Raw genomic sequence first — 19,376 nt, forward strand, 5'->3', positions numbered from 1 at the left:
TCCCATCTTTGCGGCTGCGCAGTTCAATTTTTCACTCCTTTTTTCCCCTATTTTTCGCTCCTACTCTGGCTTCCGGACGCCAAGATAGACCGCTGCCGCCGAATTTAAAGAGACAGGCGATAGTTATATTAAATACGTTAAACGGTAACCATTGTCTCCAAGCTTATTTTCCGACGCTTTATGTTTCCGCTTGTTTAATTCGATGGTGATGTTTAGTCAAAGTCGAAGCGAGTAGCAGCTTGTCTCTCTGCACCCTTTACTCTGCTGGATTTCCCGTTCTTTTGCCTCTGTGCCGAGACTGTCCAGCCAGGCAAAGTAGGGTTGCTTGCTGGCAGGCTGGCTTCCCGACCGAGAGCAAGGTTTGTCTGCTAGCCAACAACTGGAGGTAACATCGAAGCTTCCCTCTTTAAGTTGTGGTGGCGGATCTCAAGCCTCCTTTCGCCGGGATAATGGCGAAGATTCAGGCGCACAGCACCACGAAGCAAATAAACCAAATTCAAGACAAGCCTTACGTTATTACACAAAAGCAAGTGCAGCAGCAGCACTTCCAGAAGCTCAAGGTAAGAACACAGCGGACACGACAGGGGAAAAGTCCTCAGAGTCACAACCATTTTGTTCGGCGGATCATTGCATTGGATTTATCGTCGAGAGGAGTGAAAGGAACGACTGGCTAACGTTAGTTAGCTCGTTGGCCTAATAAAAGTAATTCATTGCCAAATAGCCGAACACTAACATGTAAGGTTAGACGTGGAAGCTGTTTTTCATTAATGAACGTGTGAGCGACAGTCGAGTGACTCAGTTTGTGAGACTTTCTTATTTACGCCATCAATTGCAGCTGCTGTGAGCAAACGTTAAGTCAGACCTTCGTTGTGGGAAGTTCCTCCTTGTTGGGTTTTTCAGCCAGCTCGAACAAAGTGGAGGACGTCAGCCAGGCCAGCCAAGAACGGCTACTTGAGTTGAATAGCAGCTTCATTTCACATTTCTTTGTTGTCGCAGTGTTTAAATATATGATACTGTGTTTGCCGACACGAATCTGCTGGCAAAGAACCAGCTGCGAATAAATGTATTGTGTAAATGTGCGGGTGGGTGTAGTAAGAGTACGGTGAGTTATTATCGTCAGTTGACTGGCTGTTGGCTAACATTAGCTACAACAACCCTCTTCATATGTAGATTGTTGATGACAGAGCTTTGTGAGAACACATATTTTTGTTGCTACTTAAATTAGCTCTGGTGTTGTACGTAGAAAGCTCTAGACCACTAAACCCAAGCAACCAAAGGTTTTTTGTATTTGCCTCTTTTTTTCTCTTTTCGTCGTCTTTCTTTTTTCTTTCTTTCTTTTTTTAAAGCAGTTACTTGTACTGTACAGCTTGTTCTGCTAACTGAGGGGTTTATTGATGTAGCACATATTTTAGATCGACAATAAATAAAGAAAAGCTTATTCATGTGTATATATCTATACGTGCAATTTTCTTGCGAATTTAAAAAAGTGCAAATTAAAATCAGTGATAACTGTATGATAATAACACTTGTATAATGATTGCATAGAATAATATGTGCAGTTATGAGCCTCAGTGTTGATGCATTGGCCACAAATGGTTATGTACAGTATGGGTATTGGCATTCATATCCTACTTAATAGCACTACTGGATATCATGGAAAATGCTTTTCTTTACATCTTTAACTTCTTGTGCTTTCCCCTTATTTTTTATTGTCCTGTGTGTTTAGGTGGAAGATGCCTTGTCATATCTGGACCAAGTCAAAATTCGTTTTGCCAATGACCCTGGCATATACAACAAGTTTCTCGACATCATGAAAGAGTTCAAGTCGCAGAGGTATCGGAGAATATGTGCAAACAAATGAGAAATTATGCGTCAGTAATGCATTTTGAATGAGCAAGATTCTAATACACTCTTATGTCTGAAGCTGTCCTAGCAAGTACTTGATGTCAGGTCAGTTCTCTGCATTTAGATGATCAAAGATCCATCATCAGCTCCAAAAAACAACCAAAAACCACATATTCCAAGGGGGCAGGGGTATTATTATTAACAAAGACTCTGACTACGATGTAAACGTGAAATGAAAAAAATAAATAAATAAAGCTGTTGTCTGCTTTATCAAAGTTGACAACAAAATAGCACCATGTAAAGCCAAGACAAAGACAAGTTCAAGTTACAGCAGTCTTTTTATCCCAGACTTGATAACATTAACGTATCACTCTCAACGTGGCCTTTGTTATATTTTTCTGCATTTAACTCAATTTTCAGAAGATTCAGTGTGATCATATAACTAAATAGTTAACTGTACCACCAAAACTTTCCCAACGGTTTTTATTAACATTAAACGATGCTGCATTTCAGTGTTATTTTTTTATTACAACTCTTGAGTCAAATAAGAGAGAATAAACATCATTTAACAAGTTACTTAACAGACTGATCGACTGTCATTGATGCTGTGTCTCTAATGTATGAAAAAGGCATTAAAATGCATCAGTCCAGTTTGATTTCTTTTGTTTTTGTTTTGTTTTTTTTGCCAAATGTACACATTTTAGAGCGTATCAGTGAATACTGAACATGGCATAGTTCTCTAATTGTACAATGGATATTATCTTTCAAAGTGTAAAGTGTGTAAACAAGATTTATTACAGGTATTTTGCTTATTTGTTGACTAGGCTGTGAAAGCTAAATGAACAGTTTCCTTTTACTGTATAAGAGAAGCTAATCATACTTTCCTTGCCAGCAACAATCACACTACTACAATGTCTGTCTGCTTTCTTGACTAGCATTGACACACCAGGGGTTATAAACCGCGTGTCACAACTGTTTCATGGACACCCAGATCTGGTCTTGGGCTTCAATGCCTTCCTACCACCAGGTTATCGAATAGAGGTTCCTAAGAATGGAGTGGCTTTTCTTCAGTCTCCGTTCTCTGCACAGGTAAGATACACTTCTACTCAAATCCTTGATGTAATCTGAAAATTAGTGACTTGCTCATCTTAAAATCTTCCAATTTTTCAACAGTATTTTATTACAAACTCATGTCACGCTGAAAGGTACTCCATATTTAAGCCTACAAAACTTGAAATTTTAAGAGGAAACAGGTGTGTTTCTGCTGCGCTGAATTGCAGTTGGAGGGGAAAAAAGACAAGTGTTCATGAAGGTTTCACAACTAAACATGAAATTTGCCTATCCGGGGGTTATTTTGCCCATTGGAGTGCCTTTTCCTGGATATGTTTTGCACAAGCACACTTAAAAATCACAAGATCCCAAATATGTCATGCTGAGCTGCACATATTAAAAAAAAACATGGGCATTTCAGTGAGTGGGTGTCCCCCTTAGACAAGACATAGACTCTGAATCCTGATTCAATGCTGACTGCAAGGAAAATTTTGTAATGATTTCATGCAGTGTTATTCAGAGCAATTTGCTGAGGCTCAGTTTTAATCTAGCTCGTATTTGTCATGACACAACACATGTTATGATTTTTTTTCCCCTCTCTAAATGAATACAGTGACAAAATTCAGTTCTCTGTTTTACAAACTAGCTCTTTGGCATTTTTCTGTACCATTTGACAATGTTTTCTTCTTTCAAACAGTAATGTTGGGAAGTAAAAGCAAGCTGAGGAGCTGAAGATGTGTACATGCAGAATGCTTTTTGAGATCTGCATCAGTTTAGTTTTATTTGTATAGCAACAATAAACATAAAAAAAAGCTATCTTGGTGCACTTTAGGATTTAAGACGTTTTTGTCACATATGTGTACAATATGCAGTGAAATTTAAACGGACTGTGCAAGGATAAGTATAAATAGGCTAAGTAAAAGTAATACGTTTAGGTTCTCAGGCTGCAGTCTTGTTTATCTGAGTTCAGCAGCCTGAACAGACAGTTACTCCTTGAAGATTTTGACGGCCCTGCTTCGGCTGCATCTGGTGCAAATATCCTGCAGAGAGGGGTAGTTCAGAAATCAGCAGTTTCAGGATAATTTTAAGTCGTTCTGATTAATTTATGTTCTTTTAAATGGTAAATGGACTGTACTTATAAAGCCCTTTTCTAGTCATTTGACCACTCAAAGCGCTTTTACACTAGTCACATTCACACAAACACTCATACATCACTTTTATTGTTATATACAAAGTACTTTCTACTATCACACATATTCATACCCTTCATGTCAGGAGACAATGCGGGGTTCACTTTTCGGCCTATAGTCATGGGAAGCCTGGAATCGATCCACGGACTCTCCGGTAGCCTGCTCTTTCCCCTGAGCTACAGTCGTCCAGTGCATGTACTTGAAAAGAAATGGCTGCTTCTTTGAGCCCTGCTTTTTAAATTATATTTAGTAATTACAGGATAACAAGTTGGATGTTTTTATTACACTTAAATTAAATTATCCACACAAAATAAGTTTCCTACTCTGTATCACTTGAAGCTCTTTTCAATATTAAAATTAAAAGTGAACTCCCACTGTGTTGAAATTGAATAATTTCCTAAATATGCAGTGTAGTGCAGTATGTATGCTGTTCACCATTTCTGTTAGTAAGAAGGAAATTTTAAGGTGTAAATACTCATATATAAAAAAAGATGTACACAACAAACATGCCAGGTAATAGTTTTATATTGACTCATTCATCATAATCAACTTTCAAAGAGTTGTGGTGTTGTAGGGTTTCTAGCACAAGAATATCGTTCCATCTATTTTCTTCCACATATCCGTGGTTGGGTCGCAGGTACAGCTGCCTAAGCAGGGAAGCCCAGACTTCCCAGTATGAATAAGAATATTAATATTTTTTCAATATTTGTAGTATTTCCCCCAAACCAAAATAAATAATGTTTAAACAATGAAAGTAGAACACTTCCACCAAACCCAGGGGCACGTTCAAAAGGCTTATGACTAAATTTCCTTCACTAAAGCTGGATTTATACTTGTGCAGCATCTGCGTACGGTAGGGCTAGCGCAGCTGATGCTGGTGAGATGTGCCCACATATGACTTTTTTTTCCCCCCATGTGTCCGATATCTTAACTTTTTTTTATGCTAGTATGAACAGCACAATTCCAATGTTTTTTTTTTTCTTTTTTTTTTCAAATCTGTCCCAGACTACTTTACCAAAAAATTGAATTTGAGCATTAAGGCCTGTGAACATTCATTAATCATTTAAAGCACTTTTGCACAGCTCATCATTTTTCTATCATTTGTCATCTGTGTAGGTGTCCCCAGGACAACATGGGAAAAACCTGACAACCCCTGCAGTGGCCACGACCTCAGCTAGTGCCTCTGCTGTCCACAGTGAAGCTGGACCCGCCCACAGCAGTGAAGTCAAGGCAGCCTCATCAGATTCCCTATCTTCAACCTCAACAGGCCCTCCAGAGCCTCCCAGCAGACTTTCCCTTCCCTTGGCTAACAGAGAGAGTCAGAATCAGGCCACCACCTCATCTGTATCTCCGCCGGCTTCAGAGACAAGCCCCGTAGAGTTTGACAGTGCCATCAGCTATGTAAACAAGATTAAAAATCGTTTCTTGGACCACCCAGAGATTTATAGAGCCTTCCTGGAAATTCTTCACACGTATCAGGTACTAAGCAAATAGTGTGGAGATTTCAGATTAAGTTGGGAGTTTGAATGAGTATATTAAGTAGTAATATTATTTTCTTAGTTTTATAAGTTGTTATATTTAAGGGCTGAATTAGTCTTTCATTGGTTTGTGTTGATTTAAATTAAAGCAAACAGAGACATAAGTAATAGTCTCAATACTTCAGACTGTTGCTTAAAGTACCATAAGGTTTTCTGTTCTTATACTTAATATTATTGATTATGTACCCCGGCCAAAAATAAAAGCTAATTTTGCTCTGCTTTTTTTAAACTGAAGTTTGATTTCTCACATGTGAACACAATTACTTTAATAAAACTCTGCAGAAGGAGCAGTTGGAGGTGAAGGAGAGCCGAGGCAGCCGAAGCAGCAGTGGGATGACTGAAGATGAGGTGTTTTCCAAAGTTGCCAGTCTCTTCAAAGGACAGGAGGATCTACTTGCTGAGTTTGGACAGTTTTTACCTGATGCCAAGAGATCACTGGTCAGTCAAACTACTCAGGAAGGTCATATATAGTTAGTTTTTTTTATTTTATTGATTTATTTTTTATATGTATTTCTTCCATGTAGTTCACAGGAAGCTCACTGACAGGTGGGAAAGAACAACTGAAAAGGTCGGAGGAAGAAGACACATTAATGAAACAAAACAAGAAGAGGCCCAGGCCAATACTCCTCCAGCACTTGTCCCCACTGCTCAAGGTAAACTCTCTATGTAGGATCATTAATTTAGGCAAAACAGATGTTCCTGTTCATGTTCTTGATCTGTAAAAGTTTGAACTCTTCACACAAGCAACAACTCAAATTCTCCAACTACATCCTTGTTTTCATTTCAACACTAGGCCTTTTCAGAAATGCTTTTAAAGCTGGGTTTGATGCGTAAAGTTGATTGCTGCTGATGTACCTCCGAGCTGGCAAGAGAGCAGCAGAGGTGGAACTGGCCTGCTTTGGTGTGAGCTTACAAACTTGGAGCTAATATAGTGACACCAGTGCTGCTACTGTCACTCATCTGATTCTGATGTCGGCTTGTCTGTGAGCAAACACTGAAGTGCGAATTACTGAAGTGAAACTGTGGCAGGTCAATGAGTACGTCTTTTTGCCAATAAGGCCGATAAAAGAAAAGGACTACTATTTATATAAAAGAAAAATATAAAATGTTTAAGCTAATGTCATGATAAATCTTACTGGCAACAATATTTCTAAAAAGTTGAAATAGCTGTATTTGTATTTTCCACTACGATGCTTTCCTCTACTAGGAGCTGAGAAGTCCAAACATGATATCTTTTTAAATTCCAAAAAGTTTTCAGCTATTTAAGTTTTTTTTTTTTTTTTTTTTTTTTTTTTTTTTTTTTTTGGGGGGGGGGCATTATTTTCTTAAAATGAGAAAGGCTTCTCCTGACAAAGGTCTTGTTGGGATAGCAATATGTTGCTCCAAAACTTCAATAACTAACCCCAAAGGCACCTTCGTATCTGAATTACTGCGTGGTCATTTCATCATGGAAGCTACTTTCACATGTGAGCTAACTGGTCCTTTCTCTTGGTTTGGTTTTTATTATTTATTTCAATCATATCAAACACATAAAAAAACAGATAAACACAAAATAAAAAGCAGATAAAGTTAACAAATGTGGGTGTGTATTCCACCATAACCCATGGAAAATACTGAGGAAATGTTTGAAATGTAGTGGGAGAAAGTATAGCATAGCATATGTGACACGATGTCTATGATTTTCAGTTAGAATTTAAGTTCTGATTCATCAGACCACATCAGAACTTTTCACTTTGCCTAGCACCTGGCAGCTGTATGTTTTGTTTTTTTGACTGATAGAGGTTTAATGTGGCTGTGACGGCAGCAACGTGCTGCAGTCATCAAGTTTAAATAAAATAAAAAAAATGTGTTGGGGCCTAAGGAGTGATTCCCACTACAGGTCCGTCTGTTTTTACTGCAATAATTACAAAAAACAGGTTCAATAGTGATCTTGGTTAACCAAAGTATTTCAGTATTATTAAACATTGTTTTGTTTTTTTAATAGAAAAAAATGAAGTATTCCTGTACCAAAGATCAGTCATTTGCTTCAGTTGGCAAACACGGTGTCTTAAGAGAATTCTCCTTCTTTGATAAGGTGAGAAACCAGTTTTCATTAAAGCATGGTGGTGTTTTGTAGTTTCTTTTCTTTGACCTACTGTTACTGCACTTTGTTTACTTCCTTTGTTGCTGCTATTTAATAAAGTGCACTCATTCTGATTTCTGTGTCAACCTACCTACTCTTAAGGTTCGTCGCCTATTTAAAAGCCAGGAAGTATATGAGAACTTCCTGCGCTGTATTGCCTTGTTCAACCAGGAAGTAGTTTCTGGAGCAGAGCTGCTACAACTAGTCACTCCATTTCTGGGGTGAGTGGAAAAAAAGTTTAAAGCAGATGTGTGAAAAGTGTAGATTGTTCAGAAGAAGGAAAGAAGAGCTTTCTGTTATTGATGTAGGGAAGCACAGCAAGTGTCTCTGTGTATGTATTGTGTATACGGTACCAGTCAAAGTTTTGGAGGCATCCATTAGATTTAATAGGCAAATGTATCCAAACTTTTTACTGGTAATGAATACAGTATATGTGCATGTGTGGTGTTTTTATTTATCTTTTGTTTTTTTTTCTTTAATCAGAAGTCTTTCAGCTCCTTTTATCTTCACTTACAACATGACTATTACAGTAGAATGATGTAAAGAGATTTGTGTCATATTTACATTTGTTAAATGTTTGGCTCTAGCTTAGCTGGTCCTCTCCTGACTTATCTGTCACTCATAATTCCATGCATCACCTTACAGGAAGTTTCCTGAGCTGTACACACAGTTCAAGTCATTTCTGGGGGACAAAGAGCTCTCTCATGCTGTGTCAGGGCTGTCGGATCGTTACATGGAAGGGGGGGGAGGCAGAGAGGTGGATTATGCCTCTTGCAAGCGCCTGGGGTCCAGCTATAGAGCCTTGCCCAAGACCTATCAGCAGCCTAAATGCAGTGGGCGCACTGCCCTATGCAAAGAGGTACTTTTCTAATAACTGCACTGATTTTAATTCTCTTAAAATATCTGCAGCCTTCTGTTTTGAAGTTGGAAACACATTTTTTTCAGTTTGTCTTTTTTTTCCCCCCTCAGCAGAATAGTGGCGAACCAAAAGTAGGAATGTGTTGCACATACTCTTGTTGTGTATGCAAACTTGTGCCAGAACGAAAAAAAGATGCCATTCAGAAAAACATTGAATCATAGCAACTGAAAAAGAAGTGCTTAATTTAGAAATTTAGCCTTTTAAAAACATCTTTACATTTTTGATTAATTAATTAAATGTTAATCTTCATGTGTGAAGGTATTGAACGACACTTGGGTGTCATTCCCCTCCTGGTCAGAGGACTCCACCTTTGTTAGCTCAAAGAAGACTCCTTATGAGGAACAGCTGCATCGCTGTGAAGATGAAAGATTTGAGGTATGTTTATCCTTAAAATAATTTCTGTGTTTCTCGTAAATAGACCATACAAAATATGTGTTTCATTTACCTGTGACTTGGCTCTTTAAGAATAGATTGCCCAATGCTTTAACAAATGTAGAGCTGTTTGGTGGATGCTGACTGTCTTTAAACTTTCTGTTACACTTTTAGTTGGATGTTGTTTTGGAGACAAACTTGGCCACCATCAGAGTGTTAGAAAGCGTTCAGAAGAAGCTGTCTCGCCTGTCACCAGAGGACCAGGACAGATTCAGATTAGATGACTGCTTGGGCGGCACCTCTGAGGTCATCCAGCGCCGTGCTGTGTATCGTATCTATGGCGACAAGGCTCCTGAGATCATTGAAGGACTAAAGAGGAGTCCTGCCACTGCTGTGCCTGTGGTATTGAAGAGGTCAGGATTGTCATAGTCTGTATTAAAACTTCAAGTTACTTAACTATTCTTATGTCAGACATCATTATATTCTGCTAGGACATTGATGACTTTATGCTGTTATATGCACTTAAGATTAGCATAATGTTGACTGAGTAAGACCTTTGAATTGACTGACAATGATTGTTATGCACCCTGGCACCTATACATTTGACTGTCTTCCACTGTTGGTCGTGACAAACATGTACAAGCAAATGCCCTGGCAAACATAGTGGCACTATATATTTGATGGCATGGCTGTGCTTTGTAAAGTATCAACATTAAAGCTATGTTTTTCTTTCCAGGTTGAAAGCCAAGGAGGAAGAGTGGAGAGAGGCTCAGCAGGGTTTCAATAAGATCTGGAGGGAGCAGTATGAGAAGGCCTACCTGAAGTCCCTCGACCACCAAGGAGTCAACTTCAAACAGAATGACATGAAGGCATTGCGGTCAAAGAGCCTTCTCAATGAGATTGAGAGCATCTATGATGAGGTAAAACTGCTCCGCTCTTGAATAGTAATGATTGATTGATTGCAAAGATTGATGGGGTGTGATACATTCAATGACTTTCCTGTATAAATTTTGGGCTGTGGTTTAGAAGCATGTTTAAGTTTGGATGCAGCAAGATAACTGCATCTTGTGAAAGTGTTGTTTTTTTTTGTAACTTCAACGTGATTTCCTCACATTTTTATAGAAGAAAGTGGAGTTAACAAAAAATATGCAAAATACATGAACAAATGGACTGTGATTTTGAGCATCTTTAATTTTTTGTCCACTCAGACTTCAAATTTAAGTTTAACATCTCATTCTTCTTATTTGTAACTCGTGTTTTTATGCTAATAATTACTTGAGCTTTAGTTATTTAACAAGCTTCTCAGATGGTGATAAAATATACTTTTTTTTTTTTTAATTTACACCTTTTATATAGTGAATTTTCCAGCACTGATTGTTTTATAATTTTATTTTAGCGTCAGGAGCAGAGCACAGAAGAAGGCGGGGTTGGTCAGCAGAGCCGTAACGGGTCAGGCTCTGCCTCACCCAGCGAACCTCACATGGTGTTTACATATGAGGATAAGCAGATCCTAGAGGATGCCGCCTCCCTGATTATCTACCATGTCAAACGTCAGCCCACCATCCACAAAGATGATAAGGACCACATCAAGCGCATCATCCAGCACTTTGTCCCTGACCTGTTCTTCTCCCGTCGTGGTGAGCTCAGTGATACAGAAGATTGGACAGATGAGGAGGCAGAGCCTGAGGAAGGAGGAGAAAGAGGAGGTGGAGTTGCTGCTGCAGCAACAGGAGGAGGAGGAAATGGCAATTGTAATAATGCATCAGGAGCATCATCAACTGCAGGAAGTCACTCTCAACCTCAGCTTTCCCAGTCACAGTCCCAGACCCAGTCTCAACCACAGCAGCAGCTCAACGGTGAGTCCAGGAGAAGGCGCTGCAGTCCATCCCAACCTGCTGACACCGAGGCCTCCACCACACTGAGTAGCACAAACCAACCTGCTGGAACTACCACATGCACCCCTGACTCTACACCTATGGAAACAGGCGCTAGTGTAGCTGGGGAGAAAGTGGATCTCCGCGACCCTGAAGCAGAACACCAGAAGGAGATGGATGGTGTCTACAACCTTTTCTACGTCAACAATAATTGGTATTTCTTTTTGCGGCTGCACCAAACTCTGTGTTCGCGGCTTCTGCGGGTTTACCAACAAGCTGAACGGCAGCTGCTGGAGCACCGGGCTGAGCAGAGCCGGGAAAGGTTGCTGATGGCAGAGGGACGGAGGGAAAAGGCATGTGACCTGGCAATGGAGCTCCGCCTCAAACAGCCCAGTAAGTTCAGATGCTCGTCATGGTTATGCACATTTAGAAATGTTTATATAACAGTTTGATTTGCCTAGGGATAGTTTGCTGTCTAACTTAGTGTGGAGAAAAAAAAAAGTGTTGGTGGTTGTTTTTGTTTCAACATTTATTTGAACAATGATGACGAGCAGTACTATACAACTTCATTAAAAAGCTGATATGGTTGGGTTTAGTTAATGAGCATTCAGTCACAAAGTATGTTTGAATCAGTTTTTGATGTTGGATTGAAGGGGGGGAAAAAAGTCAAAGCCATTCCACATGATAGTGTGTATAAAGGGATTAGCATGCGTGAAAACAATGTTCATCTACAGACCCCTCTAATTAAATAGTGTGTTTAGAAAATGACTTGCCAGTTTCCTAATAATGTAGTAAATCAAAGGAATAAAACATAATCTGCAGATTGTGTCAAAATTCCTACAGTCTAAAGCACAGATAAATACGTCTTGAATTTAGTTGGGACTGTTTTGACCCAATAGCTGTATTGGGCCGTAGTAGAGCTACACTAGAACGTGAACCTGCTTTGAAAGCCAGTTTAGCAGCTCTTCGTTTTTGTTAAAAGATGTTAGGTTTTGTTAATACAAAAGCAAGACATTAACTTGTTATATACAGTATGCATGGCTAACATTCCAGTAGGTGTAAGTGTTGTATCAAACCACACTAACATCCTGGTGATGCATTCAAGGAAACATGAGGGCTAAATGGATTTGAAAAATGTCTCTCTTTCATCATCAAACCACTATATTATATATGAAAAGTTCTAGGTTTTGCTGCTTGTTGGAATTTTATAATGCAAGGTGTTTTCATGGAATTGGACATCATTTAGTAATCCACATTCGCTCTGTGTCATCGCTGTTGGCACTAACAGATGTTAATGATGTGATATCCAGCAGTATACAAGTGATGTGCAGCATCCCTGATGCTTAGAAACAACACTAGATCAGATATAGTAATAGCAGGTGAGTTTTGGAATGTAAAAATACTTTATAGTTTTCCTTATTAAAAATTCTGTAGTATTTTTTTTTTATCTAAATTATTGTCTCATTATCTTAAACTGTTTGCACTCATTCTTTTGTGAGTAATCTGTTCCAGGAGCGCTATCAGTCATTGGCTCTAGCCTTCTTGATCTGTTTGTTTGGGTTTCTTTGGCTCTGATGCTACTGCCCCAACAAATGGCTGCAAAAATTGAACTCTCCATCACAGACTGATGTATCAGTGCAGACACTGAAAGATCTTTCTCAAGAACTAGGGTCTGATCTGTCCCTTGTTGAAGATGGCCTGAATATTGCATTTACAGTCAAGTTAGCTTACCTACCAAACTACCATGTATCTGTAGTCCTTCACCTTCTCCACCTCTTCTGCCAAGATGGGCATGGTTTGTTTCTGTTTTCCTAAAATCCACAATCATCTCTTATGACTACACTCAAAATGAAGTGTTTCCACACTATCCTACAAAAGTAACGGACAAGTTCTCTGTACACAGCTTCTTGTCCATCTCTGACCCACCTTGCAACTGCAGAGTCAGAGTGGTCCCTTTTCAGGGCTCTTGTGGATGCATAGCTTGATGTGGCAAATGGAGTAGTACCACCAGACTACTGGGGCAGCGTTGAGCAGTGTAGCTGAAATTCTACCAGGGAAAGGCGCAAAAGAGAAGCTGCAATGTATTTAATGGCCGCACACACCACCACCTACTGTGTGTTGCCTCCTTTTTTTTTTTTTCTTGTCTCTTTCTGTGAATAAACATCATGAGCTCATCCACTGTCACTATGTTTGTGTGTGACTGAGTCAGAACTGAGTGAACTCTTCACTGCCCTCTGGTGGATGTATTGCCTAACAACCACACCAGCGTAAAGGGTGCATGCGAGAATGAGGACAGTGATGTTTGAAATGGGCATACCTATCTATGTATGTATGTAAAAGGGAGCACACAAATGAACTGTAAGTCACAACCCATCAGCATCACAAGCTGATCTCTTTTGTAGTCAAAACTCCAGGTGGTTGTGGAGGCATCCACCTGTATTTTTTGGAGCTTCCCACATAATGCAGGCTGAACTGTGTTAAAATAAACCCTGAGAAATAAACAACTTTGCAACCACACAGCATTGCTTTTAGCCACCAATAAAGCAGCATTTTCTGGCTTCGATCTTTAGGGGCTGCAGGCCTCCCTCCTTTAACTCGCATGGCTGAAATTGAAATTGAATGGTCATTAACAGGTTTGCGCAAAAGTTGAGAACAAGCCATTGAGCAGATCCATTTAATTTGAATCAGGTGTTTTAGCAGGTAATTCTCCAAAACATGCAGTAAGCACACCCCCGCAGGACAGGGGTTGGAGAACTCTGCCGTAAACCGTCATCATCTCCATAGCCTGTTAATGCACACATGTATCATAACAAAATCATGCACTAGAGGATGGCTTGTTGTTGACTTTTTTAATCATCCATAATACCCCTAACACAGTGAAGACTGAAGAACCAACTCTACAGTACTGTGATGATCAGAATACATGGTGTGGTCACTTATAATCTAATCATGTGTAATGTTATACTTACAGTACAGTACTTTACCAAACACTGCTCGACTTATGATTCCACACAGTCCCCCGTAAAGGTGCTGCATTGTCACATAAATTCCCCCTTGTCATTTTTGCCCTCTCGCTCAAGCAGTGCTGATGTTATTGGCTGGTCTCTTCTCACCTTTTTCTCCATGAATTGAAACTCAAAGTGTGAAGAAACCAAGGAAAATGGGACAATCTCTGCAGACCTGTCCCACACTACTACAATCTTCAAGCTCTTGATTTGAAGAGGATCACTTTTGTGTAAAAATATTTTCTGCAAAATTGTAAGCAATTTGTGCCAAGTTACTGCTTTTGGCTAAAAGTTATATTTATATATCTAGTGTTTTATCATGTGAACATTGCAGCCAGGGTGTCCAGTCCAGATGAACACTGACTCTGACCTCTAGGTAAATGACTCAACTATGTTGTGCTAAAAACATGACATCTCTTTATGTCTACAGGTGAGGTAGAGTTAGAGGAGTATTACCCAGCTTTCCTGGACATGGTGCGTAGTCTGCTGGACGGTAACTTGGACTCCACACAGTATGAAGATACGCTGAGAGAAATGTTCACCATTCATGCCTACATCGGCTTCACCATCGACAAGGTCATCCACAACATCATTCGACAGGTGAAAAAATGTTCACTGAGACTTTGTTTTTAACTGTGAAGATCTTTACAGCATTAAGACTATCATACTGTAATATCCATATGTCTGATTTCAGCTGCAGCACCTGGTGAGCGACGAGGTGTGTCTGCAGGTGGTTGATCTTTACCTGGCTGAGAGGAAGAGGGGAGCAGCAGGTGGGAACTTGTCCTCACAGTGTGTTAGAGCCGCTTGGGAGACCAGCTATCAGTGGAAGGCGGAGAGGGTCATGGCTGAAGAGAACTGCTTCAAGGTCAGCTTAATAGAGTACTGTTAAAAAAAATCACTCAAATTCACTGAAATTATGTTCCTGTATTCTCTTTACTTGATTAGCCATTAATCAGCTGCATTCACAGCTAAAATGGTCAGGCTTTCCCCTCTCCTAATTCTGTGCTTAAAAACATAACAAAATCTGGACATGCTTTAATTCGGTTGTATTGAGATGATTCACGAGAGGTGTTCTTCTTTCTCTTTGCATTCGTTGACATCAGGTGATGTTCATCCAAAACAAAGGTCATGTGACGATGACTGTTGAGCTGCTAGACACCGAGGAAGCTCAGGCGGACGATCCATTAGATGTTCAGGTAACCTAATGCTTTGAAAACATTTTCTAACTATTTCCTCAGAAAAAACCTTGAAATGAATAATCAGACTGGAGTTAATAACTGAATAAATGTCGTCTGGTCTCTGTCAGTGCCTGTCAAGCTACATGGAACAGTTTGTGGGAACAGAGTCCAGTCTGTGCTCTCAAGTAGAGGGCTACTTCTTCAAGCCTGTGTTTCTGCCCAGGTATGAAAGTTAAACATGGTGGAACACATAATTATGTGTAGTTATACATATACACTTGTTACTTTTTTTAAATCCAGATTCCTATTATATGTTTTCATTCCTCTTCTTTCTTTCTTAAAACATTGCTTAGTACATTTTCTTACACTAAAAAAATAAAATAAAGATATTGTAAAGATAAACTGGATCTAACTTAACATGTAATTCAGAACAAATATTGTAATCCAAGAAAACTTCTTTATGGTCCAATAAATTTTTCTTGTTGGCCAGGAACCTGCGGCGTTTTCGTCGTTGGCAGGTGCGGCAGGTGGAGGCGATGCGCTGCAGGAGAGAATGGCACCGCCAGCTGGGCGTGGAAAATGCTGGTAGTCTGGACTGTCGATTTAAACTCAACACTCATAAGATGGTGTTTGTCATGAACTCTGAGGACTACATGTATCGTCGAGGGGCGCTGGTCAAAGCCAGGAAGGTACGCTAACTTCCTCTTCAGTCTAAACTAGATTTCATTTCCTTTTTTTTTTTTTTTTATAAGTTAAGTTTGGTGTTGCTTTATAATTATGCAACTAAACACGAGTTCTTGACATGATATAACACACACACACACACATAGACACACACAGGGTGACAGCGAGCCAGTGTGAATTCTTTGCAAGTGGTACCAGAGCTGGCTGGCCAGTTTCTGCATCCTGTTGCTTCACTTGTATGAATTACATCTATGAATACAATTGGCTTGTAGCGGGTAGCTCACTGGAGTTGGAGTTGAATAAATTTTTTTTTTTTTTTTCCTTTTTGTTCCCCTCATTTTTTAAATAAAAATGGCCTCTTCCTGCCTGTGCTGCTGCAGGTAGTTCTGTGCTAAGATTGCTGCAACTTCCTACAGTTGGTATGACTATCCAAACTATGGCATTTCTTCTTTCTGTTTAACTGTAGAAACAAAATGAACTTGTTTTACTTTCATCAGACCAAGATTTAGCTGGTTTATCTATTGGACCTTGCTCAGATGTTGTCTCATTTGTAAATTCTGTTTGGTGTCTGTTAGACAAGGTTCTGACTAATTTCTCTTGCTTTACAGTCGCAGCACAGGGTGGCAGCGAACCAGCATGAACGCTTTGACAAGTGGCACCAGGGCTGGCTGGCCAGTCATGTCACAGCTTCGGCTGAACGCTCAGTTCAGAACTGGCTAATGGGTGAGGAGGAGGAGGACTTCATACCCTGCAAGACTACCTGCCTGTCTACTGAGGTGAAAGGACAGATGGTCAACAGATACCAAGTTCATTACAGCAGTAGCAAAGCCCCCTCCTCACCGTAAAGCTTTGCACAGTGATGGACACACAGTACACACTCACACAGGTAAATGCATGGACTTAGAGGACATCTTTACACTAAACACAGACATTAACATCTACAGTCCAATTTCTCTGCCTTCCTCCACAACCTGTTTACTCATTCACTTGCACTCATGGATGAAGAACCTGGCAGAAACTTGGCGAGTCAGTGAGTGAGTGCGGAACGTCAGTGGTGAAGATGTAGAGATGAGGACCAACAAACAGTGACATAATTAATGGAAGTGAACTCGGTCCTAGTTGATGAGAAGACTTGGACGCTGTGGCACAACATCTTCATCTTCAATCTTCACCTGTGGCACTAAAGTTAACAAGACTGATGGACAGAGATGACTGATCAGGTGAGAGGTCATGAGATCATGGAATTTGTTTCAGAAATGTGAATGTTTTGTTTTGTTTTTTTTCCCCCCCCTCGTTTCATTTTTTTGTCAAGTGTAGTTTTTAGCTTCTAAAGCCAGAGAGCCTTCTGCCTGTTGGTTGATCTGAGTGTTTATATGGAGAGATAATGGTATATGTGTGTATGTATGTGAATCCAGCTCTCTACATTTTTCTGTGGAGCCAGAACAGACTCTACAACTATAGTAACTGCATTATTACTGTATGTGCATATATACAGGGATCCTGTATTTTTATATATGCATCGACACAAGTTGCTACATCTAAAGATTGTGTGGTTCCTTACAGTGTTTGCTGTCAGCCAACTCTTGATGTTTGTGTTTTAATTTCTTTTTTTGAGTTTGTGTATTTTCCCTTTTTTTGTGTTGTAGCAGAACAAGTTATCACCAGGGCAACAAGGAGTCCTTAAAATTAATTGGTTTAATATTGATGACGTTGTCAAATTATGTATCATAGTCATGATTTCACCAAACGTTTCTTTGCATTGTCTTTTTTTGCATACTGACATTGAAAATAAAAGCAAAATATCAGTGTTAAAATAGAATGTATAATGTTTATCCTGTATCAGTTATCAGAAAATAAACAACCCAGTTGTGATCTTCTTAGATGTTGACTGGTAGGTGGTCTTTCTGTTGAAAGAACTTCAGCGGATGGCAAAGTCATTACCTGTTGCTTTGTTTTTTCAGTTTGAGACAAAATATCAGTGAAGTGACTGCATGAGAAACATGAGCCTCTGAAGTTAGAAGTTAATCAACTGATCCAGTCCACACAGATAGAAGCTGAAATGAACATTGATACAGAAAATCTGCTCCTGCTTTAAAACAAACACCTTGGTAATGTCACATACTGTTCAATCTGTGCAGTTTTATTTATTTTTATTTTTTACACCTGTTTGTTTCACCAGGAGTCTAAATTCAATCAAGTCACTTAAAAAAAAAAAAAAAAAAAAAGAAAGTTTTTCTTTTTCTTTCTCCTTCTTGTCCCAGGAGCTAAAAGACTTTTTCAGCCCCTGATCTGTTTTTCCAGTGAGGGATGGGGCACAGGATAGATGGGGCAGATTACATCAGCCTGTGCTTCCTTGTCTGTCTCTTTGGAATATTTCACCGAGCCTAAAGTAAAACCAGAAATTTGGCCTTAGCTGTTTTAGCATGTAACTTGTTCTTAGAGCACGACTGCAGAAATGAACATTTTATCGTTCTTGTTTTAACTGCTTTTCTTTCACAGCTTTGTCTCATTTATTCTGAAGATGCCAAAACAAACGTCTCAGTTTGAATATTGTTTACAAAGAGTTACAACAATTCCTGTCATACATCTTAAAGGGGGAGGGGGGTCAATGGCAGCATCCACTACTTCTTGACGTCACAACTGGAAAGATCTCAGACTCACCTGTTTGAGCACACAATTGCTAAAAAAGTGGAGCAAGCAAGTGAAAGAGGAGACAGAATTTAATCACTTTTGGGCCTCACACAGCGGCTCAGAGGACAAATGACTGTTAGAAAACCTTTAGAAAGTAAATTTTGCATATTATGGGACTGATGTATAAATTGTTTTTACTTTGTTGATATTAACTTATATGCTCTCCTCAGGACATTTTTTATAAACTTTTCTCACCTTTTGTTTTACTTGGTGATCGTTAGGGCTGTGTTGTAGCTAGTAATGTACATTTTTGCAATAACTTCTCTTTTTAGACACATTTTTGATCCCACAGCTCCATAACTGGCAAAAATACCAGGATTTCCTGCATCTGCCTACAATGTGAAGCCGCTTGAATCTGGTGGAGTACAGCAAAAAGTCAAATATCACTCCTTTTCTTCCTAATGAACTTCTGATATAAAAAAAATGAATGTTTTTAAACTGTAATGCAAGTGAGATTAAAATACAAAGGTTTAATGGAAGTCAGTGGGGGCAGTTTTGGCCACGAAGGTCACCAGAGGAAGCAGCTAATACTACATTAAATAAATTTTGTTACTAATCTTTGACATATGCAAGTGTCTAATGGACACCAGACTCATCTCTATTATTTCTTATATGGAAAATAATTCAGTTTTTATGTTTTGTTTTTTTTTTTGTAATCAATGGAGTAATTTAGATATTCAAACCATAATTTAAAGGGTAAAAATGGTTGAATGTTTGGTATTTTGAGCAGAACGGAAGTTGTTTTAAATGATTTATGGGGGGGGGGGGAAGCTAAAAAAGTATGTGCGAGGACACTTTTTGGCCACAAAGATCACCAGAGGGTACTAAACTAGAGAAAGGCACAACAACCCAATATGAACTGGATAAAAGTGGAAATGTAACACTGGAAAAAAGAGGTTCTGTAG

At 39.3% G+C, this 19,376-nt stretch overlaps 1 protein-coding gene across 1 annotated transcript; it reads left to right on the forward strand.

Annotated features, from left to right (window-relative positions):
* Positions 1 to 52: 52 nt before the first annotated feature.
* Positions 53 to 17,660, forward strand: sin3b (SIN3 transcription regulator family member B). The gene is made up of 19 exons (XM_042005879.1): positions 53 to 560; positions 1,727 to 1,833; positions 2,781 to 2,934; positions 5,202 to 5,564; positions 5,906 to 6,061; positions 6,148 to 6,276; positions 7,608 to 7,697; positions 7,848 to 7,966; positions 8,391 to 8,604; positions 8,923 to 9,039; positions 9,211 to 9,449; positions 9,773 to 9,956; positions 10,433 to 11,303; positions 14,346 to 14,515; positions 14,610 to 14,783; positions 15,022 to 15,114; positions 15,225 to 15,319; positions 15,587 to 15,785; positions 16,389 to 17,660. The coding sequence occupies exons 1-19, from the start codon at positions 450 to 452 to the stop codon at positions 16,623 to 16,625; spliced, it is 3,822 nt and encodes a 1,273-aa protein (XP_041861813.1). The 5' UTR covers positions 53 to 449; the 3' UTR covers positions 16,626 to 17,660.
* Positions 17,661 to 19,376: the final 1,716 nt, after the last annotated feature.

This window comes from Melanotaenia boesemani, chromosome 14 (genome assembly GCF_017639745.1).
Source record: "Melanotaenia boesemani isolate fMelBoe1 chromosome 14, fMelBoe1.pri, whole genome shotgun sequence".
NCBI lineage: Eukaryota > Metazoa > Chordata > Actinopteri > Atheriniformes > Melanotaeniidae > Melanotaenia > Melanotaenia boesemani.